This window comes from Tetrahymena thermophila, assembly GCF_000189635.1.
Source record: "Tetrahymena thermophila SB210 genomic scaffold scf_8254816, whole genome shotgun sequence".
Lineage (NCBI taxonomy): Eukaryota > Ciliophora > Oligohymenophorea > Hymenostomatida > Tetrahymenidae > Tetrahymena > Tetrahymena thermophila.
The window spans coordinates 31,081-56,947 of record NW_002476572.1 but is presented as its reverse complement, the minus strand read 5'-3'; the positions used below and the strand labels follow the sequence as shown (position 1 = coordinate 56,947).

Sequence of the window (25,867 nt, the reverse complement as noted above, 5' to 3'; positions counted from 1 at the left end):
AATTGGTTCTATTTGATATCAATTCTAAAATGATCAAATGATGAGGTTTATATTGATTTACATGAGAAGTGTTGTTTTCATTTATTTATGATAACAACTGCATATTTTTTTATAGATTTTAAACAGAAAAATAATTGTATTACTCCATCAAAGAATATATTGTATTTTACACTCTCTAAGGAGTTTCTGTATCTATTTACTTAAACGCTTCTTCGAAATCTAATAGTTGTTTTCTAATTTCCACTTTATTTATATCTGCATCGATTTTCTTTTATTCAATGAGTAGATTAATCAATTTACTGTTTTCCTCATTAGAATTTATTAGTAAATTTTTTAGTTCATTTTTAGAAGATATTTTGTTGTAAACATCTACAAGATTATTTTTTAGATCTTATAAATGATTGAGCTAAGCATAAGTCTTTTCCTCTATCAAAGAAAGCATTTAGTTAACTCTTTACCTAAATTAAGATAAATTTATCTTTATATTTTCTTGAGCACTTTCTAAAGCCATAACTTCTTCTGAAACTTTATTTAGCTTTTCCTGCATGACTTAATCTTTCAATGGAGGGAAGTTTTTTAATATGGTTTGAGTAGAAGAACTGATTACTTCTTCAATTGAGATCAATTCAGATTCTTCAATTTTGTATTAATTAACACACATCAAACAAATTTGAGCGCTTTCACATTTGCTTGACAGCTAAAGCATATTTAAAACATGTGACTTATGCTAAGTGCATTTTCCAAAATAATTAGTCTTATCCATCCTTTTATTAAATATTTGTGTATATATCTGGAATCTTCTTCTAAAAAACTTAAAACTACTGATATCTTTTTCATTCAATTTATTTATTTATGCAAACATTTTCAAAATACTTCAATCTATCTTTTACAGCAAACATTTATCTATTTATAATTTTTCTTTGTTAAAGTCAAAAAATAAATATTTAATCCTATTTGTTTTTTAATTTATTTCAAAAATTTAAAACCTATTACAAAAATACGATTAAATCAGTACCCTTAATAGTTTTATTCTTAGAATATAAAAGGCAAAAAAAGATTTGCACACATGCATTTCTTCTTAATTTTGTAAAATATTTTGTAGATAAGGAGAATTTTTAGGAAATTAAAAATTTTTAAAGCTATTTTGAAAGATTCTTAAGCTCCATCCTTTCAAATTAATTTACTAACTTTTGACCTTTCTTTAAATTATTTTAATAAGATTTATAACATTTTTAAAAACTAAGAAAGAGATAATTTATTTATATTTAGTTTGTTTAAAAGACTTAAAATCTTTTTTCAAAACAAAGATTTTTTTAATAGTTTGAAATCAATAAAAAAAGGAAGCATAAAACGGTTATCATTTTCTATTTATTTTATTCTTATTTATTTGAATACTAAAAAAGCTAAATTCCTTTCTAAAATATAGTGATTGATATGGCATCACTATTTTTTAGAAAGTCCTTTATTTTTTAATAATTTTATAATAATTAGATTTTGATTTAAAATATAATTAATTTTAAATCAATTAAAAACATTAAATTTTTCATTTTATCTTATTAAAAAATTTTTTGCTTCCAAATTTTGAATTTTTATTTATTTATTTACTTGCTAGCTAGTTAGCTAGAGTAAAATACCTTATCAATTTACAAAAAGCGAAATTTAATGTTTTGATATACCGTAAATCCTCATAAATTCTCACCAGCAAGAATAAATTTTCACCATATTTTCTGGATATTTATACAAAAAAATTTAATGTTTTCTTGGAGTTCGGCAGAAATTTTTTCAAGAAATTCTGGTATTTATTTTAAAAATAAAGATAAGTATCTATTTTAATTGCTAACATTTTTCTTTAGTTTTGACCTAAAAAATTAGTATGAAATAAATAAATGATCAATTTTGATTATGAAAAACAATAGTAATAAAGCCTATGATATTAAAAACTTTACAGAAATTATTTTAAATTTAATAAAAATTATAAAAAATTAAAATAGATTAAATTCAAAAAAATAATTATAATTTGAAAACAAATAATTTTAAAAGGTGATATTTTAAAATGAAAAACGAAAAATATAAAAAACAAATATGGCTCAAACATCTATATTAAGTATGATTTATTTTAAATCAAAAAAATTATATAATTTACTAAAAATACTTTCGGAATTATTATATTTAATGTATTTTTGAATCAAAAATATCATAAAAAATGACTTTATTAACTCTGTGAATACCATTTCTGTTAGAAATGTTACTATAAATAGAATTATAAATTAATTCGACTCGTTTGGAGTTTTGCCACTAGATACTGCTAAAATAACATAGTAATAAACTAAGCTTATTATTATTTATAAAATTAGAGATACGGTTTTACCTATTGAACCTTTTTTGAATGTAAATAGAATTCCAAAAAAAGCGATCTTCATCAATGAGCTGTTAATTATGGCTATTACTACCTGCTAAATTAGCATATTATAACCTTAGAATAATATTGAAATAACTAATGTGTGTATTGTTTTTAAGTAAAGCAGAGTAAATCTTAATGGACGTTGAAGGATATCATCAAAAATGTAAAAAATGCTAAAAAATTAATGAAAAATGGCTATCATTTTCGTTTTAGGAAGTTACAAATAAACATTAATTTACTAAATTTCCTCTTCATCTAAAACTTATTTTATTTAGGTTTCTGAACATGTTTGAGTTTTTATTTTTTCAACACTATTAGAACTTGATTATTATTTAATTATTTGTAATTAATTAGATTCGGCTTTCTCTGAGTTCGTTTCAATATTTTATTCTTAAAATAGATTTTTTTCGGTTTGTTATGTTTATAAGTTGAGGAATTTTTATCTTTTTCTTTTTCTATTACCTATATTTTAATCAAGAGGTGATAAAACTTATTGATTTTACTCTATCTCTGGTTAGATATTTTAATTACTTTTTAATTAATGAGTAAAAGGAGAGTGCTAGAATATAATATCATTATTTATCATTTTAGAATTTTCACAAATATTTTAGTTATTTTCATCCATTTATTATTATTATTATTATTATTATTATTATTATTATTATTATTATTGTTATCCCTACTCTTATAATTATTCATTTTACTATTAATTATTTATTTCTTGATTATGAACTTTTTAGTATCGTATTTTTACTGAGTACTTGTCTAAGAATTTTCCAATGATAAATAAAAAAATTTGGATCAATGTGAAAAATAACAGTAGCCAAAATACTATATACAAATAAAAGTTCTCAAAACTTGCTATATTTAATAGACCTTATTCTCCAAATGCTGTCTACAGATTTTTATTTTTTAAGAACAAGTCATCAATATCTTCAATGATAGTTGTTGGTTTTTATGACTCACACAAGCAGATGTAATTATTTTAAGTAATTTTATTTATATTACAATTTTATTTGCTCCATGAAATATTATTTTATTAGAGGCATGTCATATTATATAATTTACTAGAATTAGTATTATTGAACTAGTAAACAATAGTAGACTGGTTTAAGGTTGTTTAAGAAGAAGAATTATAAATCTATGGTGATATTACTTCATTCTTTGAGTAAGTGAAATTTTAACTAATATTTTTGAATTGCTATGTGTACGCCAAAAATTCTGAAGTGTTTTCATAAATATTTTGTTTATAATTATTTCTTGAAATACTAAATATGCTAGTTTAATTAACTGAATTGTTTTCATCTACAGTTAGAACGTATTTGAATAAGTTTTTCTATGTTACTTTGTCTGACAAAAGAATGGACAAGTCACCATTTAGAATAATTGGTCCTTAGTTTGGCAGACTAATATTATTAAGCAGATTTCCAATCTAACTTGATATTTTATCGTAGGATTAAAAATCTTCCTATGAGTTATTAGTATGCAAAGTAACACTTGAGTTTAAAATTTTAAAAGAATCTACCACATTTTGAATTTGAATATCGTTATTTTGTTGTAAATGACTAAGATTACTACTTTGAATGCTTGAATTAGTATTTTGGAGTATTGTTTACAATTAACCAAATATTTTAATTTTCTATGTGGCAAAATTGTTTTATTAGGATGAGTTAAATAGTAGTTATGATAACTAGGCAGTTACCTTATTCGCAAATGTAGATAAAAGGGAGAATTTAGGTATTTATAAAGACAATTGATATATATTTTAAATCAATATACTTGCCTAATCATTCAATTGCTATTAAAGCTAATTGCTTTTACTGATGTCTTCTGCTATAATGCTTAAAGTCACTAGTTAGTTAGTGACTTATATATTTGAGTTTTATAAAGCTTATGAAGTGAGTTGATTGACCAGTTTATAATATTCGTCAGATGATTTATTCTAAGCTTGAACCTATACTATAGACGAGGTATTATAAACTCCTAGGTAAGAATCCATAACCTGTACCATAACTACTAGATTTCCTGTAGGTAGTATTGTTTAAATTGAGTTGTTTATAGCCTAATCTTATATTTATCTTCTTAATATATTCCAAGGAGAAACTAATTCTTGATCAGCATCATCTGCACTATTGTAGTAGAAAAACTAGTAAGTCAGAGGAAGATCTTCATCTTTACAATTTAACAATTAAATTTAGAAGATAGTCTACAGGGCTATGCCTTGTAAGGGATTTATATTTAAAACACATTTCTGAGGGGGAATATTAATTTAAAGGCTAATTACTGATGAGCTTGGCATAACAAATAAGGGATTATACACAGAAAATCTTATTTAAAGTGTTGGCTTTGAGGGGCCTATATTTTAAAAATAGTTCCAAATTCTGAATCTAATTTGGAAATAATCAAATTTAATAGCTGCTACTGGATCATTATCATATAATATAGCTCCTGCATAAGATAAGTAATCTGATGAAATGTTATCACCATAAACTATTTAAAAATTAAGATCATCATTCAAATTAATTTTTCTGTTTATGCTAGTTACTGTTTATATAATTTTGAGTGGAGGAATATCTAATTCTGTAAATATACAAGTAGTGGTGTAATTTGATTACCTAGAATCTTTTTATCCTACAACAGTTAATTAAATAATAGTGTATGGCTAAAGCGTTTTGGCAGGAAATGTAATACTACTGGCTCCCTACTGCAATTAGATCTTCTTATTCTAGTAATCATAGCAAATATGGTCATTAGTGGTTAAACTAGAACACTTCCAACTAAAGTTGATATTTTAAAGGGAATTTTAATCTTAAATCTCATAATCCCTCGAATCTGTATTTAAGACCATTTTATTTTGATAGCCTAAAACAAGACTTGAGCCTCCAATAATTTACAAATACAAATCTGTAATTTAAATATCAACTGATATATTTTGGATGGCAGAAATCTTACTATCTGAACTCAAATTCAAAATCAGCTATTATTAAAATTAAATTATTTAAAACAAATAAGCAAATATTTATTAATAATATTTGAGTATTTTAAAGATGATATATTAAATCAAATGCTGTAAGTTCTCGTTAATTCACCTCAAATTATATTAACTCCCAAAATTAAGAAAAATTTTTTAATACAAGCCAAAAAATTTACAAAGTTTATTGGGGGTGGTGTTAATATATGAGAACTTACATTATTAAAATCTAATATCTTTTAATTAATAGCATGGATATGATATTCAATAAATATGAGGTATTTGAAAATTATGTTTTTTTTTTAATAAATAAAATTTCTGATATTACTATTATAAAAATATTTTAGTAATAGTATTTAAATCAATCTATAATTAATTATAAATGATGTTTGATAAATTAGTTTAAAAGTTTTGATGGTGGTGTTTCTTCCAAATTTTTATAAAAAATTTACACTGATATTAAAGATTTAGTTAGATGCTAAGGAGTAAGGGAGAATATCATATTGAAAGCTTGATTAATTATATTGACTTAGGGTTTGCTTTTAAAGCTGGTTAGAAACTAGTTGTAAATCAACAGGCTCATTAAAATAAGTTATTTGGCCTAACTCACATATCTCAATGTAAAACTAGAAGTAGAAACTCAAGCTCATAGATCTATTTGATATTTTAAGGATAAATATTACTCTTAAAAATAATCATAAAGAAAAATTAACCTGTAAATTGGAGGATAGAGAGATTGCTAATAGTTGACTCTTATAAATTTTTATTTTTGATAAATAATGGTGAACATTTAAGTACCAGTTGAGTTAACTTTAAGTAAATAACTAAATGATATAGTTATATTAATATTTGGAGGTATGAATTTAGGATCTATGATTAAACTAGTGCTTTTGTTTTAGCTTGCTTTTAATAATAAGTCCTTTATAGTTTCTTACTATTCCTTACTTATGGGACCTGCAATTTGATTTAGAGTCCAATTTAGACTCATAAATTGTCTTCCTGCATCATTTTAAAGGTTATTAAGAGTTATATTTATAGAGTTACAGCTGTTTTCTATGTGATTATAGCTAAATTAAAGCTAAGGAATTCCAGGAGGATCTTAGAAAGTAATGTTTCTATAAAATTTATTAATGAAATTGGAACTATAATCTATAAACTGTAACTTATTTGGCAGGATATTAATTGAATTATTTTCCATTATTGTTGACGAGCTGCCTATTTATCAAATTAAATTAAATTTAAAATAAATAAAGTAAATTATATATAAATTTAATAAGTTGTATTGAATATTTTATAAATTAAACTACTTAATTAAACCAAAATTTGATTTCCGCTAATTTGGCATGAAGAATCTAAGCCAAGCATGTCTAAAGTTGCTGAGTCAAATACCTATGAACACAAAGACTAAGGTGTATTTGAAATGATATTCACCAATGGAGATCCCAAATCAATAGTCAGTAATGGAGATATTGCACTTAATCGTGCATCAACAACAGCAATATTTTGATAGCTGCATTAATAAAATATATTCCTTTAATCATGTTAGTTTCTGCAAACGCATGCATTATTTGAAAGTTATCTTGTTTCATCATAACAAGTCTTACATTATTTATTTAAAATTTAAGATTAATCGCATAGTTAACAGGTGGGATTGCAGGGATTACATTATAGGCTCCAATAATTTTAGCAAGAATCGCATGTGAGCGCAATAAAATTACGTTAAAACCCATTTGGACAAAGGCTAACACAATTTTTATTGTAGAGAAAGCTGTTAGTGTAGCAAGTTAAACAATTATTTGAGTCCTTTCCATCACAACTTGCACAACTACTATCACATGATTAACACTACAATAGTGAGTTAGGAAATTAATTTTGATTACAAGATTTTACACACTATTTTGCAGCTTACTAATAATATAATCCTGAGTTACAAGATAAACAATTGATTTAACTAGGGCCATCACATGTTTTACAAGTTGAATCACAAAGACATTATTTAGTAGGTTAATTGTAATATAATCCGATATTACAAGATAAGCAATTATTTGAACTAGGGCCATCACATGTTTTACAACTTGAATCACAAAGACATTATTTAGTAGGTTAATTGTAATATAATCCGATATTACAAGATAAGCAATTATTTGAACTAGGGCCATCACATGTTTTACAAGTTGAATCACAAAGACATTATTTAGTAGGTTAATTGTAATATAATCCGATATTACAAGATAAGCAATTATTTGAATTAGGACCATCGCAAGTTTTGCAGTTTGAATCACAAATAAAACATTTTCTAGTGGTTTAATCATAATATAATCCTGGTTTACATGATAAGCAATTATTTGAGCTTGGGCCTTGACAACTTGCACAGTTATTATCACATAATTAGCACTAGTTCAAATTATTTACAAACTCATTACTATCACAAGAACTTAGACACTTGTTTGTAGATAGCTTATAAACATACCCAGAAGAACATTATAAGCATACTTAATTATAATCACATTAGTCACAATTGGCTTGACACTTTTTTTATAATATGTTAAGTAAATATTTTTAAGTGGCAATTAATATTTCAAAAATTTAAAGAAAGGGTGTTTGTAATATAATATTTGCATTCTATAGTTTTAGTTAAAGTTAAATAATTTTTCAAATTTTTATTAATTAATCATTATTATATTATGCCTCTCTCTCTATTAATAAATTAATAATTAAATTTACCAATTAAACTATTAGATACAAGTATTTAAAATAAATTTGATAATTTTAGCCAATATAATTATAAAATGGTGTTATTTTAATTGTTAAACTATCAACATTTTACTATGTTTTTATCATAGAATTCGAATTATAAGAAGATCTTTAATCGTTAATAATATATCCTAATTAGCTTAATTAGCTGACTTAATTTATTTCAATTTTCGATAATAAATTAGGTTTAGAAGTCATTCCTGTAAATAACTAATACTAAAGATTGAAGGAATATATCTTTGTTTTCCTAATTTATTAACAAAAAGGTTTAGAAAAAATATAAGAATATCAATTTAAAACATTAAAAATATTTTTGAATTCTCTTTTTGATTTTAAAAGTAAATTTATTAAAAGTGAATTATTCATTAAGAAAAGATTTAAATATTGCTAAAATAATTTTTGTTATATTAATAATTTATTTTACGGGTTTTAGGGAGTATATTGTATTGTTATATCCCTGTTTGAAATACAATTAGTTCCTGATAATAAATCCCAATAAAAACTTATTGAATTTAAGCAATTCATATCTGAGAAATATTGTTTCATGTTATCTATATCAGTTTACGTTGATGGTTTTTTATAATTAATTATGCAATAACTAACTAGAGTTTATAAAAAATAATTTAAAAATAAAACAATAAATTCAAAATATAGGCTTACATTTAGGATTAAAGTTTAAAAAATTCACTTATTCTAAGCAATCACCACTATCAGCATATAAGTATTTTAAAACTGTTTAATTATTAAAAAAATTATAATCCCTTTTTTCCATAATTTATTAACAAATTTACTTTTTAGAAAAACCAAGAGAGATATTATGTTTTTCTAAATTTTCATTGTCAATTAGATTTATTTTTAAGAGATTTAGATTAATAATTGTTTTTGATTAATTAAATATTATAAGATAAATTGATCTCCCTTCCTTTTATAAATAAGTTATTTAATATTAGTTACCAATCAAACACAAAATGTATTAATATCATTTAAATTTATCTTACATTAAATTCTAATTTAACTAAATTGACCATCTGAAATTATTTTTAGATGTAAAAATCATAAAAATAATCATTTTATTAAATGCCATACTTATTAGAAAGGTTAGAGATTTAAAATTTACTGTTAATGACAACAAGCCATCTTTCAACTTGTGGGTTATAAGCCACGCTTTATTTTCTTTTAATTATAGAGTAATTAAATTCAAATTTAGACTTTAACAGAATTCTTCTGTTCTAAGCGAAATTCAAATTGCAGTTCATATATCCAATCCATAATCAATAAATAAAATATCAAATTAGCTTAATTCATTATCAAAATTATCACATGACATTTAATTTTGAGGAATTTCAGTATACTTTTAAACTAGCACAAACAAAACCTTTTCTATAATATTTAATTGATGGTTTAAATAGTAATTTTTATCCATTTATTTTGAATTATAAGCCTATAAATTAGTACTCTAATAGTCATAATAATCTAAATTTGAAACCTTATCACAAAATCATGTGATAAAAATTGTTACAAACCAGCAACTAATAAATTAATGTTTTTTATATATTATTAATAAAGTCATATACATAATAGTATCTCTTAATTTTTGAAAAATTAATTCAGATTAAACTCTTTGTTATTATTAAGAATAATTATTTGATTACATATAATAATCAATTAATCTGATTATTTCTTAAATCTCAAAACTGCCATTCATTTTTGAAAAATAAATCAGTAGCTATTACGTAATAAATACATATATTCACATAAATAGTTTCCATCTATTTTTTAGATATTATCTTATTATAAACATTAAGTAACAAACTAGCAATAAGTCTTAAATTATTAGATAAAAGATAAAATATATTATTTAATTTTTGTCTTTATTATTTTACTACTATCATTTTTTACTTAAAGATACTAAAATAAAGCTTATTTACATTTAAATAATCTTTATATAAAATCTAATAAATGATTAATAAAAATGGTCACATACATATCTTACTGTCTTATAATAAAATAATATTTCCAAAATTTCATAAATCTATTCAAAAAGTGAAATAAAAAGAAATTTTATCATTAAATTAGTAAAATAAATTATTTTAAAAGATGATGTTTAAAATAGTAGCTTGCAAATAAATAAATAGAATTTTTCTAACTCTTCGAATTAATTAAGAAGGCCAAAAAATTGTATTTTAGACTTTAATTTCATCATATTCTTAATAATAACCCTCTCTTAACAGGCATTAGCTTCAGTAAAGGTTGGATATTTAAAAATGAATGTAGTTAATTAGTTTTTGTTATTTTTATATGGGTGGATTTTAAATTATTGATTATTTATTTCTAACTGTAACACTTTAATTAAATTAAATTGAATGGAACTTATCCTCTAAGAAGAATTATAGATTGCATAGAATCAATACCTAAAATTTAGACAATAAAAAACAATCTTACTATTTATTAGGTGAAAATTAAGATATTTATTTGTTTCTAAGTTAAGCATCCAATCTAAAACTTCATATGATAATTGACATTCTAATAAGCAAATACTACCCTAATCCCCCAATAAGTGCTGCCAAAGGAGTCACTGTGGGAGCCCTAAATTTTTAAACCAAATGAACTTAGGCTATTGAAAATAGATGGCGTTATCTAAAGGAATGCCTCAGAAAAGTAAGAGGAAAACGAACTAATTATTTCTTGATATCTAGGATTGTTTATTTTATCTTACTCACTAAAGTGATTTAGCTAAATAATCACTTAATGATTTAAAGATTTATATTATGAATTAAAAATAAATAATATTATGATTTATAAAATGAATATTATATGAATTGTTTTATTTAAATACCAATTAATTTTACAAACATTTTTAATTTTACATTTATTTTTTCTTTTTAAGATATTTATAATATTTTGTGTTTCTTAAATACATATTAATACATATAGTTCCAAACTCAATTTTGATACTTAATGTTCAAATTTTGATTTTGTGGTATCTAATTCACTATCATTTTCAATTAATTTATGTAAAGTGTTTGTGATGTTGCTAATTGATTTATATATATTTACTTATCATTAAGAAAAGTATCAAATATTAAATCAATAAATTAATCATAATTTTAGCAGTCATTCATTCATTCATTCATTCATTCATTCATTCATTCATTCATTCATTCATTCATCTTTTTGTATACCTTTTTTTTGAGTAATCTCCAAACTCGCATAACAAATAAATATATTCATTTAAATAGTTTTCATCCATTTTCTAAATATTATTTTATTATTAACATATTTTTATAAACAAGCAATTAAACTTTATTTAATTAATAGCTATCTATTAGGTCATATTATTCAATCCTAGTGTTTCTCACTTTTAAAAAATAAATTTTAGAGAAGCATTCTATTATTATTATTAAGAAAAAGAATTATAATATGATTATTATTAAAAAGTATAGCTTGAGTTTTTACAAAAATATTGAATACATTCTTTAAAAAAGTTTCAATCAATATTATATTTTATTTTTAACACTTTAATTTAAAAACAAATAATTAGTATAATTATTAAAATATATTATATACTCTTTGTCTTTGTAATTTTACAGCTATTATTTTTAACTTAAAGATATAATTATAATTCTTATTTACTTTTAAAAAATATATACTTGATATAAAAACTAATGAATGATTGGTTAATAAAAATGGAGATAAATAAAGGGCCTATTTAATTATCTAATAGTAATATGAATGCTTTAAAAATTCTATAAATCTATCTTAAAAACTGAAATAAAAAGAAACATTTTCTTTTAATTAGTAAAATTTTTTTTAAAGATCATGAAAAAATATTAGCTTTTAAATAAATGCAATTAATCTAAATCTTCATGTTAATAGGTAAAAAAACTTCATTTTAGGCTTTATTTTCATCATATTCTTAATAAAAATCCTCCCTTTATGCACAATACCTTTATGGAAGGTTGGAAATTTATAAATGGAGTTAAATCGTTTTAGTTATTTGTATACAGATGGACTTTAAATTATTGATGTTGTTTTTCTAACTTTAACACTTGAAATGAAATAAGACTAAATAGATAGAGCTTATACACAAATAAGAATTATAGTAATCAATATCCATAATTTAGACAATAAAAAATCACCCAGCTATTTATTAGGTAGGTGTAACAAATATGTTTATAATTTCTAAATTCAGGATCCTATCTAAAATTTCTTCTTAAGTGATATTTACATTCTAATAGAAAAATATTACCCTATTCCCTAAATAATTACTACCTATCATTTTTTGATTAAAAATTTCTTTTTTTATAATTTGAATGAAAGAAAGATAAATTAGGTGAAGATATAATTAGGTGAGAAATAATGAGGATTTACAGTAATATGCATTAATTAATTATGAAAAAATCCTTTACTTTATTTTTACTTCTCAATTCAATCAAGATATATTTTTTTCTTCTAAACACTTTAAAGTATTATTATTCTTTTTTTAATTAGATTAAATAATTATTTTTAAAATGTCTTAAAATACTTCATAAAAAATGAAGATAATTTTAATTTTATTTCTTACTTATTTCACATTTAATCATCAAATTGCTCTATTTCTAAGATATCTTAAATTATTATTTTATCATCTTTATAGCACAATTCTGTTGCAAATCTGTAAGGTATGTCAGCAATAAGTCTAGATTTATCATTGATCACGCAAAATTCCCTCATATTTAGGATAATCTGCTATCTAAAATATTTTTTCGGTTAAATGAATTCTAACTTCGAAAGTCCTATTTCTATAATGCTTACTGTTCAAGTGGAGTGATCCTCCTTTTATAATTTTATTCATACCAAATTAGTTTTCTCTCTAACAATAACTTAAAGTGTCATTGTGTAGCAGTTTAATGTCCTTGTCTTATTCATTTACCAACCAAAATAAGATGAAATTTTCATAGAAGATTATAAATGATTAAATATTAATCCTTATTACATACATACTTAATTTGTGGATTAAGAATATAATTCAAGTAGGTTTAGGCATACTTATAAGTGGTTTCAGCTATACTTATTTAGTTTTATTAAGTTCTCTCTACTTCTACTTTTTAAGAGTACTCTTTTAACACTTTAATTATTTCTACTTATTGCAGTATCGACTTCTATTTTGGTATTTCAACTATCTCAAATATAGGATAAGTTCTCAATAATTTAAAGAAGCTATTTTTTAAGTGTTTATATTGATACTGTTAACTAAGAATTTTTTAAATTTCAAATGATTTCGGTTAAATTGTTTCTTCAATGTGATTATTTTAGCTTTCACACATCAAATTACCATATTTTTTGTCTATAGCAAGAACTTTTTAAAGTCTTCTGATTTTTTCCAATTAGCTACCATTTAACAAGGCAAACGAATCTTTTTTACTTTATTAAATACTCGTGTTTCATTTTCAAAACCCTTGAGGTTGTTGAATAAATTTTAGTTTTTGTTCAATTAGTCGCTAATAAAAATCAAATATTGTTCAGAATAATAATTGGTTCTATTTGATATCAATTCTAAAATGATCAAATAATGAGGTTTATATTGATTTACTTGAGAAATATTATTTTAATTTATTTATGATTACAACTGCATATTTTTTTATAGATTTTAAACAAAAAAATAATTTAATTAGTAAATCATAGAACATATTGTATTCTCTATTCACTGAGGAGTTACTATATCTATTTACTTAAGCGCTTCTTCGAAATCTAATAGTTATTTTCTAATTTCCCCTTTGTTTATATCTGTATCAATTATCTTTTATTCAATGAGCAGATTAATCAATTTGCTGTAATATATATTTTCTTGAACGCTTTCAAAAACCATAATTTCTTCTGAAACTTTATTAGCTTTTCCTACATGACTTAATCTTTCATAAGAAGGAAGTTTTTGAATATGGTTTGAGTAGAAGAATTGATTATTTCTTCAATTGAGATCAATTCAGATTCTTCAATTTTGAATTAATTAACGTACATCAAACAAATTTCAGCGCTTTCACATTTACTTAATAGCTAAAGCATATTTAAAACATGTGAGTTATGTTAAGTACATTTGCTCAAATTATTAGACTTGTCCATCCCTTTATTAAATATATGTGTATATATATATCTGGAATCTTCTTATAAAAAACTTAAAAATATTGATATCTTTTTCATTCAATTTATTTATTTATGCAAATATTTTCAAAATACTTCAATTTTTAACAACAAACATTTATTTATTTATTTATAATTGTTGAATGTTAAAGTCAACAAATAAATATTTAATTCTATTTGTTTTTTAATTTATTTCAAATATTTAAATAACCTATTACAAAAATAGGATTCAACCTCAACACTTTTATCCTTATAATACAAAAGGTAAAAACAGATTTACTCACATACATTTCTACTTAATTTTATAAAATATATTGTAGAAAAGGATAATTTTTAGGAAATTTTAAATTTCTTAAGCTATTTTTAATGATTCGTAAACTCCATTCTTTCAAATTGATTAACTTTTTAACTTAATTTCTTTATATTATTTTAATAAGATTTATAATATATTTAAAAATTAATAAAGAAATAATTTATTTATATTTTATTTTAAAAGCCCTAACATTTTTATTCAAAATAAAGATTTATTTTATATGTGAAATAAGTCAAGATAAACTAATAAGATAATAAAAAAGAAGTAATCATAAAACAGTTATCATTTTTTATTTATTTTATTCTTATTTATTTGAATACTTATAAAGCTAAATACCTTAATTTTTTAATAATTTTATGCTTGGATGAAATTATAATAAATATATGTAGATTTAGATTAATTAGATTAAAACTAATTAAAAAAAATTTTTTTGAAAGAGACCTTAATAATGAAAATTTAGTTTATGATTTAAATAAAAAACAATTCTTTTAAGTAATTATACAATCAATCAATATAGAATATTTATTTAATTAAATGTTTTATTTTTTAATTCATTCAAAATAATGTATCAAACACTTTATTGACTGACTATTGTTTTCATTTTCAGCATCCAAACGTTCATTCATTCATTCTTGGCTATTTTCTTTTTCAAAATATTCCTCATAATCTTCTATTGATTTACCAAAAACTTTATTGACTAATCTTTTCATTTTCAGAATATTACAGACAAATTTCGATTATTTTAAGATATCCGAATATTCATTTTCACTGTATTAAATCAATATTTTATTTTTAAAAATTATTTAAATTTTAAGGATTTAAAATATATTTAAAATAAATGAATTGAATTTATAAATAGTTAACAAGCACCTTAATATTACTATGCATCGTTACATGCTTTTTAATCTCATTATTTTAAATTATTAGTAAGCTTTGACAAAAAAATAAATAAATTAATTTTTACACATTCAGTTTGATAAATGAAAGATTGGAGCAACCTTAAAAAACAGAGCTTAATTCTAAATAATCGTTAATCTAATTTTTACTTTTAATATAAGTAATTAACTTGATTATTTATTCAACAAAATATGTTGAGAATTAATAAATTAAATTGAAATTAGTGGATTAATAAGAATATTAAAATGAGTTAGTTAGTTCGCTAATAAATAAAAATAGAATTTATTATACCAATCTATTTAATTAATTATTCATTCTAAAGCTTAACTATTGATTTAAATTATCAAAGAAATAAAATCACATATACATACCTTAGTTCTAAATCCAAAGTTGAAAAATTAGATATTTTTTTTAAAGCAGCACCTAAATCAGATAATTTTAGATTTTCAATTTCAGAAGAACTTTTAACAATTAATACATAAATAAATATGAGTGAAGATAGATAATAAACATTAATCTATTTTACCAAAGATTAAGACTTAAAGTTTATAGATTTGTACATCCTGATAAGGAACAAATTAAATCTGATAGACTTTTACAATCCATTTTTGAATGACTTTTTTTAAAGGTAAAATATATATTTATTTATCTTAATTTTTATATTTTAAACAAATAAATAAATAAATCCTTTTAAAATTTAAAATCAAAACAATTATTTATTTCTGAGATAGCATTTTAAAAAAAAATAAATATGTCAATTATTTATTTTACTGCAGATCAAATCTCAAAGTTTGTAAATTAGGAAGCTTTGCTATGATAAATCCTAAAAAAGAAGCTGTATCATTATCAATTGACTGATATCTATTAATTTATATATATTTATAATTCAAAATTAAATTAGAAAAAATATGTAAATAAACTACAAAATTGATAAAATAAAATATTATTACGTAAAATCTAATTCCAAATAACATAATTTAGAGTATTTAGAGAAAGAAGAGGCTATACTTGACGAAGAGTTATTATTAATATAAATTGACCTTTAATTATAATACAATAAAATTAATATTTTAATTTAAAATAGAAATGAAGTTATTTTTATTTAATCTAAAAGCTCTTTATTTATTACATTAATTTTTACTAATGTAAATAATACTATTAAATTTTAATTTTAAAATTGAATTAAAATTTCTAAATATTATTTTTCTTAATAATGAATAAGATTTACAGTTTGTTTTTTTACATATTTTAATTAATTAAATAAATTTAACCTGAAAATAAAATAATAGATCTAATTAATAGCTTTTAATTTAATTTATATTGATTTAAAAAGAATTATAATACTCAAATTAAAGCCTTAGCTTTGAAATACTGCTGCTGTTTTCTAAAGCTTAAAAAAAACCTACTAAAGCTTTGCCATCATTATCATCTTAAAAACTTTTAATTGATTAAAATTTTATTTTAATTTAAAAGAAAAAATTAAAAAAGAAAGTAAAAAATTATTCATTCACTTTTAAGAAATAATGAAAAAAATAAATATCTATTAAAATCAACAGATTATTTATTACCATTTAATAAAATCAAGTTCCAAATTTTATAGTTTAGAATTTTTTGATAATCCAAGTCCTAAACTTTAAGCTCCTTAGTATCCAATGTTGTTTTATCTTTTAATTTTTAATTAAAATAAGTCGTTTATACAGAAAATATTTCAATTATGAAAAAATTTTTAGAATTTAAATAAATTAGAAGTAATAATTAATATATTATAATAAATAAATAAATTAATTTAATTATTTGATTTATTAATTTATTTTTAGTTTATTATTATTTTACTTTTAAAAATTGAACTAATGTGTTAAAAAATCAATTTTTTAATTTAATTTGAAAACTTTTTTACTGGACATCTAACTTTAAAGTTTAAAGATTAGCACAGTTTGCTATAGCATTGCCTAAAGCTTAAGCACCTTAAGCTCCTATAAAATTATCACTTTAAGTAATAGAAAATTAGTAAAAGTTTTTAAAAAAAATAATTGATTAATTTTATAAAATCAGAATTAAAAAAGGAGAAAGATAGAATAATACTTTAGTTTCTCAAAAATTACTTAGGGATTAGTTAATTATTTAAATAAAATTGGATTTTAATTAAATTTTTAAAAAAATATGATTCAAAAATAGTAAAAGGCCTATTTAAATAAATATTCCACAATATACGAGAAATTATAATTTTTATTAAATAGAAAACAAGAAAATTATTTAACTATATCCATAGTGTCAATTTTTATAAGTTAGACATTTTTGCTAATCCAGAGCTTAAAGCTAAAGCACCCTCATCACCAATTTCTAAAGCACTTATTAAAAATATAATATTAAATACAAATTAGTATGATTAATAAAAATAATTCAATAGCTCATCTTTATATTCTTAGTTTAAAATAGTTTAAAGAATAATAAAAATAACAAATAAGTAATTAAATAAATAAATAAACCAACATACATACATAAATACAGCCAAACAAACTCTTAAATAGGAAAAAAATGTATCAATTTTCTATTCTAATATGATTATGTTTGACTTTAAAGGATACCAAAAAAAATAAAAAATCATAAATTAATTGTATTTACCTGAATTATAATGAAAAACAAGAAATATTTGTCAAACTTTTTAGAGCTTATCCTAAAATTTCTGCATCACTAAACTAATTTTCTCTTTGATTTTTACAAAATATTATTAGTTTAGTTGAATAAAAATATTGAATTAATTTGATTGAATATGATTAACATTTCAACTAATTAAAAATAAATATATATCTATCAAAAAATTTTGTAAATTTAATTAATAAATAAAAAAAATTTTTATTTTAATTTTTTAATAATAAAATAAATATATTGATTGCTTTACTGAATGTAGAGTTTTAAAGTTCTAAGATTAGCACACTTTGCCAAATTTGAAACTAGATTTTGAATACCTTCACTATCTATTTCATTACCTCTTTTTTTATTTAAGATTTAATTAGTTGATAAAAAATATTACAAAATAAATAAAATTAATTTCAGTAACATTTACTAGGCAAAAAAATATGCTACTAATACCTTTTCAAGTTTAATCAATCAATCAATAAATAAATATAGAAATAGAGTATATTTAAATTATTGGTATTTTATTTAATATTGAGAATCTAAAAGTAAAAATAAATAGATAAGATTGACTATACGCGAGTTATAGCTCTAAAATTGAGAGATACTAACAGCTTAAAAGGGAATGAGCTAATAGTGTAATACCTTCATCATCAATTTCATTATATCTTTTAAATGCAAAGAATGTTAATAAAATATAAATTAGAAAAGAAAAATAAAATAAAATTGAATTTAGCTTATTTTTTCAGAATTTAATTAATTAAACATAATTTTAAATATTTTTAAAAATCTTTCATACTTTCTTGTCGGCCATAATATTTTTTTCAATTTTGGTTTTAAGAACATAAATAAATAAATGAAATAAAACTAAAGAATAATTACTCTAAGTCAAGATCTAAATAGTAAAGATTTTTACACTTCGATATAGCTGAGGTTAAATCTGATATGCCATCTACAGATAATCTTTTAATTATTTTATTAATTAATAAATATAAATATTTTTAGGCTAAAAATAATTAATAAAAGCTTGAGGTTTAAATAATAAATTGATAGGATATGATTCAAGGATTTTATTATCATAATGATAATTAAATTTTGTATAATTAATTTATATAATAAAATTAACCTTAGATGATTTAGTTTAGCGTGAGTATGAGATGATAGTGAAGAGTTTAAAAACTATTTTATTAATTAAAGTATTATCATAATTATTATCTAGAAAATTAAGATTTACATCTTTTAGATTTGTAAATAACCTTATCTACTTTTTCATTTTTTAAAAGTTTTTACTTATTTTTTTTTTATTAAAAAAATAATTATAAATAATTTGAGATATAAGTTTGCTTTTGAAACAAATTATTATTTATTAATGTGCTTAATTTTTGGCGCTTAAAAATTTATCAGATTTAATTATGTTACAAAGAAGTATTTTTCTTTTGTATATTTAAATGATCTCAAAGAAGAATTTAATTACGCAATTTATTGAAATAAAAAGATTTGCTTTCATAAAATTAAAAAAAGCCCTTGTTTTCTTTGTAATTCACTTTAAATATTCAGGATTATTTCTTTAATTTTGTTTCTTAAATATATCACTAATAATTAATTACTCCCACATAACTCATATTGATTAAATATTTTTCATGTTTAATTTGCAAGTAGGTAATAATTTTTCACTATATATTTAATAACTAAAGTAAATATCATATTTATTATTGCATCTGTTTATGTATATCTTTTGGGGTTTAAAAATCTATCATAAATCTTCAATAAGGTTTGCGACTGAGTGAGTCTGCGAGGAGGGTCCAGAAACTCACTTTTAAGTGTAAATACTTCAAATATTTATTTTATTCTAGCTAGAGAGTTCGCATTCTCATTATCCTTTATATGCAATCTCTAGTTCCTTATTATTTTTAAGTAAACATTTGAAATAGTAACATTAAGATTTAATAATGAATGTTAGTTAGACTAAGTTATTTGTGATTTCTCTTTAAAACTAAAAGCAAATTTATAAATTCATATAATTTATTGTTCTTTTTATCTACTTATAATTAATTAATTAATTAAATTTTCATAAATTGCTATTCAATATTTTTGAAAAAATAAAATAAATGAAATAACAGATTAAAGTATTCTACGAATTAGAAGAAGTAATTATTTATTTTTTTATCAATATATTTTAAATTTATATTTACTAATATAAAAAGTTATTAAACTCTTCGCCTTAATCTCATTAGGTTCTCCATTTTAATCTGAAGTATATTTAATTTATAAATATTTTCATTATAATTCATATTTTTTATATATTTAATTTTCAGTTCATTTAGAATATCCCAATATTCGTGCATTTTATTTAAAAATGTTTTTGAGTTATTTTAAGTTAATTTTCATTAAAAAATTTAAAAAATCATTATTTATTTATTCTTATTTGATATTTTTTATTAATTTTAGTTCTAACATTTTTAATTGATAAAAACTGTTTATTAGTTTTGGATTATGATATTTTTACTAATAATAAACAAATTTAAAATAAATATCTCCTTTAACTTGTTTATTAGGTTATTATTTGATTTTATTTTATTTTTTCTATTGTAAATGTTGTTTTTTTTCTACTATCTTTCTTAATTTAACTCATTTCTTATTTACAACATTTGCTTTTATTATTTATTTATTCATTTCTAATAATTTCATATTTTTTCTTCATTTTTCCTTCTAAATAACTAATTAACTTTTTTTTCTTCAATATTTAAAAAGTTGTAATAATATTGGTGCAATAGGTGTATCAGGCTTAGGTTCTGCTTTAGAAAAGTGCACTAATCTCTCAAATTTGACACTTGAACTTATGTATAAACAGTTTATTTGTTTTTTATTGTGATATTTTTGGCTACAATAATGAATTTAAAACAAAATAGCTCTTTTAACTTGTTTATTAGCTTTTTATTTGATTTACTATTCTTTTTGTTTTTTATTGTATTTGAGTTGTTTTTTCTACTATATTTCTTAATTTAATACATTTTTTATTTTCAAAAAAAAAACATTTTCTTTTATTATTTATTAATTTATTCATTACTTTTTATTTCATATTTTTTCTTCAATATTTAAAAAGATACAATTAAATGGGCGATTAAGGTGCATCAGACTTATGTCCTGTTTTAGAAAATTGCACTAATCTCTCAAATTTAACACTTATTCTAATGTAAAGCCAGTTTTTTTGTTTTAGATTGTGATATTTTTTTTTTGTTATAAAATGAATTTAAAACAATTAAGCTCTTTTAACTATTTATTAGTTTATTATTTGATTTACAATTCTTTTTCTTTTTTATTGTATTTGTGTTGTTTTTTCTACTATATTGCTTAATTTAACTCATTTTTATTTACAACATTTGCTTTTATTTTTTATTAATTTATATTCCTTTCTTATTATTTCTTCATTTTTTCATTCTAATAACTAATTAATTATATATATTTTTTTCAATATTTAAAAAGATATAATTAAATTGGTGATTAAGGTGCATTAGGATTAGGTTTTGGTTTAGTAAATTGCACTAATCTCTCAAATTTGACACTTAATCTTTAGTAAAAACAATTTATTTATTTTGATTGTGAGCAATGTTTATTTGATTTACTTTTCTTTTTTATTGTAATTTTGTTTTTTTTTCTAATATTTGTCCTAATTTAACTCATTTTTTATTGACAGCATTAACTTTTATAATTTATTTTTTCATTTCTTATTATTTCATATTTTTTCTTCATTTTTTCTCTCCTCACCACTAATTAATTTTATATTTTTTCTTCCATATTAAAAAGGGAGAATAAAATTGGTGCAACAGGTGGATCAGGCTTAGGTTCTGGTTTAGGAAATTGTACTAATCTCTCAAAATTGACACTAAATCTTAAGTAAAAACAGTTTATTTGTTTTTGATTGTGATATTTTTAGCTATTAAAATGAATTTAAAACAAACAATATTGCTCTTCTAATTTGTTTATTAGCTTTTTATTTGATTTACTGTTATTTTTCATTTTTTTGTATTTCTTTTGCTTTTTCTACCATCTTTCTTAATTTAGCTCATTTTTTATTTTGATATTTTACTTTTATTTATTCTTTAATTCATTTCTTATTATTTCATATTTTTTCTTCATTTTTTCCTTCTAAATAACTAATTAATTTTATATTTTTTCTTGAATATTTAAAAAGAGATAATAATATCGGTGCAATAGGTGCATCAGGCTTAGGTTCTGGTTTAGGAAATTGTACTAATCTCTCAAATTTAGCACTTAATCTTCAGTAAAAACAGTTTATTTGTTTTTGATTGTGATATTTTTAGCTATAAAAATGAATTTAAAACAATATAGCTCTTTTAACTTTTTATTAGTTTATTATTTGGTTTACTATTTATTATTTTTCTTTTTTATTGTATTTGTATTGTTTTTTCTACTATCTTTCTTAATTTAACTCATTTTTTATTTTCAAAATTTGCTTTTATTATTTATTTATTTATTTATTTATTTATTTATTTATTTATTTATTCATCTCTTATGATTTATTCATTTTTTCCTTCTAAATAACTAATTAATTTTATATTTTTTCTTCAAAATTCAAAAAGTGGTAATAAAATTGGTGCAACAGGTGCATCAGGCTTAGGTTCTGGTTTAGCAAATTGCACTAATCTTTCTAATTTGACACTTTAACTTCAGTAAAAACAGTTTATTTGTTTTTGATTGTGATATTTTTAGCTATAAAAATGAATTTAAAACAAGATAGCTCTTTTAACTTGTTTATTAGTTTATTAATTGGCTTACTATTTATTATTTTTCTTTTTTATTGTATTTGTATTTTTTTTTCTACTATATTTCTTAATTTAACTCATTTTTTATTTTAAACATTTGATTTAATTATTAAATTATTCATTTCTTATTATTTCCTATTTTTTCTTCATTCATTATCTCCTTCTAAATAACTAATTAACTTTATATTTTTTCTTCAATATTTAAAAAGTACCAATTAAATTGGTGACTAAGGTGCATCAGGTTTATGTTTAGGTTTATCAAATTGCACTAATCTCTCAACTTTGAAAGTTAACTTTTTGTAAAAATGGATTGTGATATTTTAGCTATAAAAATAAATTTAAAACAAAATAGCTCTTTTAACTTGTTTATTAGTTTTTATTTGATTTACTTTTCTTTTTTATTTTTTATTGTATTTATGTTATTTTTTCTACTATTTTTCTTAATTTAACTCATTTTTTATTTTCAACATTAATTATTTATTTATTCTATTCTTATTATTTTTTATTTTTTCTTCATTATTTGCTTCTAAATAACTAATTAATTTTATATATTTTCTTCAATATTGAAAAAGTTTGAATGAAATTGGGGCAATAGGTATATCAGGCTTAGTTTCTGGCTTAGCAAATTGCACTAATCTCTCAAATTTGAAACTTAATCTTCGGTAAAAGCAGTTTATTTGTTTTTGGATTGTGATATTTTTAGATAATAAATTGAGTTTAAAACAATAAAGCTCGTTTAAATTGTTTATTAATTAGCTTTTTATTTGATTTAATTTTCTTTTTTCTTTTTTCTTTTTTATTGTATTTGTGTTGTTTTTTCTACTATCTTTCTTAATTTAACTCATTTTTTATTTTAGAAATTTGCTTTTATTATTTATTAATTTATTTATTTCTTATCATTTAATATTTTTACTTCATATTTCCTTTTAAATAACTAATCAATTTTATATTTTTCTTCAATATTTAAAAAGTGCAAATTTTATTGGTACAATAGGTGCATCAGATTTAGGTTTTGGTTTAGCAATTTGCACTAATCTCTCAAATTTGAAACTTGAATTTTTGTAAAAACAGTTTAATTGTTTCAGATTGTGATATTTTTAGCTATAAAAATAAATTTTAAACAATATAGCTCTTTTAACTTGTTTATTAGCTTTTTATTTGATTTAATTTTTTTTTCTTTTTTTTTTATTTGCGCTGTTTTTTCTACTATCTTTCTTAATTAACTCATTTTGTATTTTCAAAATTTGCTTTTACTATTAATTTATTCATTCATTTCTTATTATTTTTTATTTTTTTCCTTCTAAATAACTAGAGTTAAATGCCTTTTTAATTTTGGATAGGCTATCTATACAAATTAATGTTTAATTAAAAGAAATTTAGACAAATCTAGCTTAAAAAAAAAAAAAGATTAAATTTTGAAAATTAATTGATGGAATCTTTGAAAATTTGTTTTTATTTCAAATTTATTATTATTTAATTTACTTATGAATGAAATTAAGTAAGTAAATACTTAAAACATTCCTGAAATATCTATGGAAAAAAATAAATTTGCACAAATTTTAATCAAAATTTTTTAATTTTTAATCAAAAATTAAAATATCCCCACAAAATTTGTAAATGATCTTAATTAAATCAAAACATTAAATTTCGCTTAATGCAAATCGAAATGGCATTTTACTTTAATTAATTTTAAATTTTTTCTTCGATATTTAAAAAGTGATATTAAAATTGGTGATTAAGGTGTATTAGCCTTAGTCTCTGGCTTAGTAAATTGCACTAAACTCTCAAATTTAGCACTTAATCTTAGGTAAAAACATTTTATTTGTTTTGGATTGTGATATTTTTAGCTATAAAAATGAATGTAAAACATTATAGCTCTTTTAACTTGTTTAAAAGTTTTTATTTGAATTACTTTTCTTTTTCTTTTTTATTTTAATTGTGTTGCTTTTTCTACTATTTGTCTTAATTTAATTCATTTTTTATTTTCAACATTTTATTTAATTATCTAATTATTAATTTTTTATTATTTCATATTTTTTCTTCATTCATTTTCTCCTTCTAAATAACTATTTTTCTTCAATATTTAAAAAGATCCAATAAAATTAGTGATTAAGGTACATCATACTTATGTTCTGCTTTAGCAAAATTCACTAATCTCTCATAATTGAAACTTGATCTTAGGTAAAAACAGTTTATTTATTTTTGATTGTGATATTTTTAGCTATAAAAATGAATTTAAAATAATATAGCTCTTTTAACTTTTTATTATTATATTATTTGATTTACTATTCTTTTTATTTTTTATTGTATTTGAGTTGTTTATTCTACTATCTTTCTTAATTTTAACTCATTTTTTATTTTCAACATTTGCTTTTATAATTTATTAATTTCTTTTTATTTAATATTTTTTCTACATTTTTTCCTTCTAAATAACTAATTAATTTTATATTTTTTCTTCAATATTTAAAAAGTGAAAATAAAATTGGCGATTAAGGTGCATTAGGCTTATGCTCTGGTTTAAAAAATTGCCCTAAAATCTCAAATTTGACACTTTATCTTTAGTAAAAACATTTTATTTGTTTTGAATAGTGATATTTTTAACTATAAAAATGAATTTAAAACAATTTAGCTTTTTTAATGTGTTTATTAGCTTATAATTTGATTTACTATTCTTTTTCTTTTTTATTGTATTTTTGTTGTTTTTTCTACTATCTTTCTTAATTTAAATCATTTTTTATTTTCAACATTTGCTTTTATAATTTATTAATTTCTTTTTATTTATTATTTTTTCTTCATTTTTTCCATCTAAATTACTAATTAATTTTATATTTTTTCTTCAATATTTAAAAAGTGACAATTAAATTGGCTATACATACATACATACATACTCGCACATGGTTACATGCACTCGGGATAGGGGCCCTATATATAATTACTTATACATTATTATTATACGTATACCAATTTATTTATATATAATTGTGGGTAATATACTA

At 20.7% G+C, this 25,867-nt stretch overlaps 7 protein-coding genes across 7 annotated transcripts in view; 2 read left to right on the top strand and 5 right to left on the bottom strand. All coding sequences in view use genetic code 6, as the record gives it.

Moving 5' to 3' along the window:
* The window catches only part of TTHERM_001237410 (hypothetical protein), a gene marked incomplete at both ends in the record, with an annotated part of 885 nt that extends 122 nt beyond the window's left edge, over positions 1 to 763 (bottom strand). Inside the window, one exon of the mRNA XM_012795331.1 lies at positions 62 to 763. Coding sequence (XP_012650785.1) covers positions 62 to 763 — 702 coding nt within the window. The remainder of the gene's footprint in view (positions 1 to 61) is intronic.
* Positions 764 to 2,419: 1,656 nt separating this feature from the next.
* Positions 2,420 to 8,898, bottom strand: TTHERM_01237400 (REJ domain protein; the record flags this gene model as incomplete). The annotated part of the gene is made up of 8 exons (XM_972200.3): positions 2,420 to 2,450; positions 2,641 to 5,378; positions 5,825 to 6,026; positions 6,086 to 6,587; positions 6,680 to 7,901; positions 8,097 to 8,373; positions 8,551 to 8,728; positions 8,787 to 8,898. 8 exons carry the CDS (start codon positions 8,896 to 8,898, stop codon positions 2,420 to 2,422), a joined length of 5,262 nt encoding a protein of 1,753 aa, XP_977293.3.
* A 1,496-nt stretch (positions 8,899 to 10,394) lies between these two features.
* Positions 10,395 to 10,733, top strand: TTHERM_001237399 (hypothetical protein; the record flags this gene model as incomplete). The annotated part of the gene is made up of 1 exon (XM_012795330.1): positions 10,395 to 10,733. The coding sequence occupies one exon, from the start codon at positions 10,395 to 10,397 to the stop codon at positions 10,731 to 10,733; it is 339 nt and encodes a 112-aa protein (XP_012650784.1).
* A 2,327-nt stretch (positions 10,734 to 13,060) lies between these two features.
* On the bottom strand, positions 13,061 to 13,432 carry TTHERM_01237390 (hypothetical protein; the record flags this gene model as incomplete). The annotated part of the gene is made up of 1 exon (XM_972199.2): positions 13,061 to 13,432. One exon carries the CDS (start codon positions 13,430 to 13,432, stop codon positions 13,061 to 13,063), a length of 372 nt encoding a protein of 123 aa, XP_977292.2.
* Positions 13,433 to 13,917: 485 nt separating this feature from the next.
* On the bottom strand, positions 13,918 to 14,342 carry TTHERM_001237389 (hypothetical protein). The gene has a single exon (XM_012795329.1). The coding sequence runs from the start codon at positions 14,301 to 14,303 to the stop codon at positions 13,929 to 13,931; it is 375 nt and encodes a 124-aa protein (XP_012650783.1). The 5' UTR covers positions 14,304 to 14,342; the 3' UTR covers positions 13,918 to 13,928.
* Positions 14,343 to 15,182: 840 nt separating this feature from the next.
* On the bottom strand, positions 15,183 to 19,360 carry TTHERM_01237380 (kinase domain protein, putative; the record flags this gene model as incomplete). The annotated part of the gene is made up of 16 exons (XM_972198.3): positions 15,183 to 15,324; positions 15,521 to 15,601; positions 15,825 to 15,914; positions 15,980 to 16,069; positions 16,225 to 16,314; positions 16,404 to 16,493; positions 16,798 to 16,890; positions 17,022 to 17,117; positions 17,351 to 17,440; positions 17,712 to 17,801; positions 18,076 to 18,159; positions 18,353 to 18,442; positions 18,666 to 18,755; positions 18,970 to 19,050; positions 19,214 to 19,266; positions 19,322 to 19,360. The coding sequence occupies 16 exons, from the start codon at positions 19,358 to 19,360 to the stop codon at positions 15,183 to 15,185; spliced, it is 1,389 nt and encodes a 462-aa protein (XP_977291.3).
* An 835-nt stretch (positions 19,361 to 20,195) lies between these two features.
* TTHERM_001237355 (cyclic nucleotide-binding domain protein) lies at positions 20,196 to 23,963 on the top strand (the record flags this gene model as incomplete). The annotated part of the gene is made up of 11 exons (XM_012795328.1): positions 20,196 to 20,234; positions 20,292 to 20,341; positions 20,839 to 20,928; positions 21,191 to 21,280; positions 21,571 to 21,660; positions 21,892 to 21,981; positions 22,280 to 22,302; positions 22,712 to 22,778; positions 23,081 to 23,170; positions 23,444 to 23,533; positions 23,843 to 23,963. The coding sequence occupies 11 exons, from the start codon at positions 20,196 to 20,198 to the stop codon at positions 23,961 to 23,963; spliced, it is 840 nt and encodes a 279-aa protein (XP_012650782.1).
* Positions 23,964 to 25,867: the final 1,904 nt, after the last annotated feature.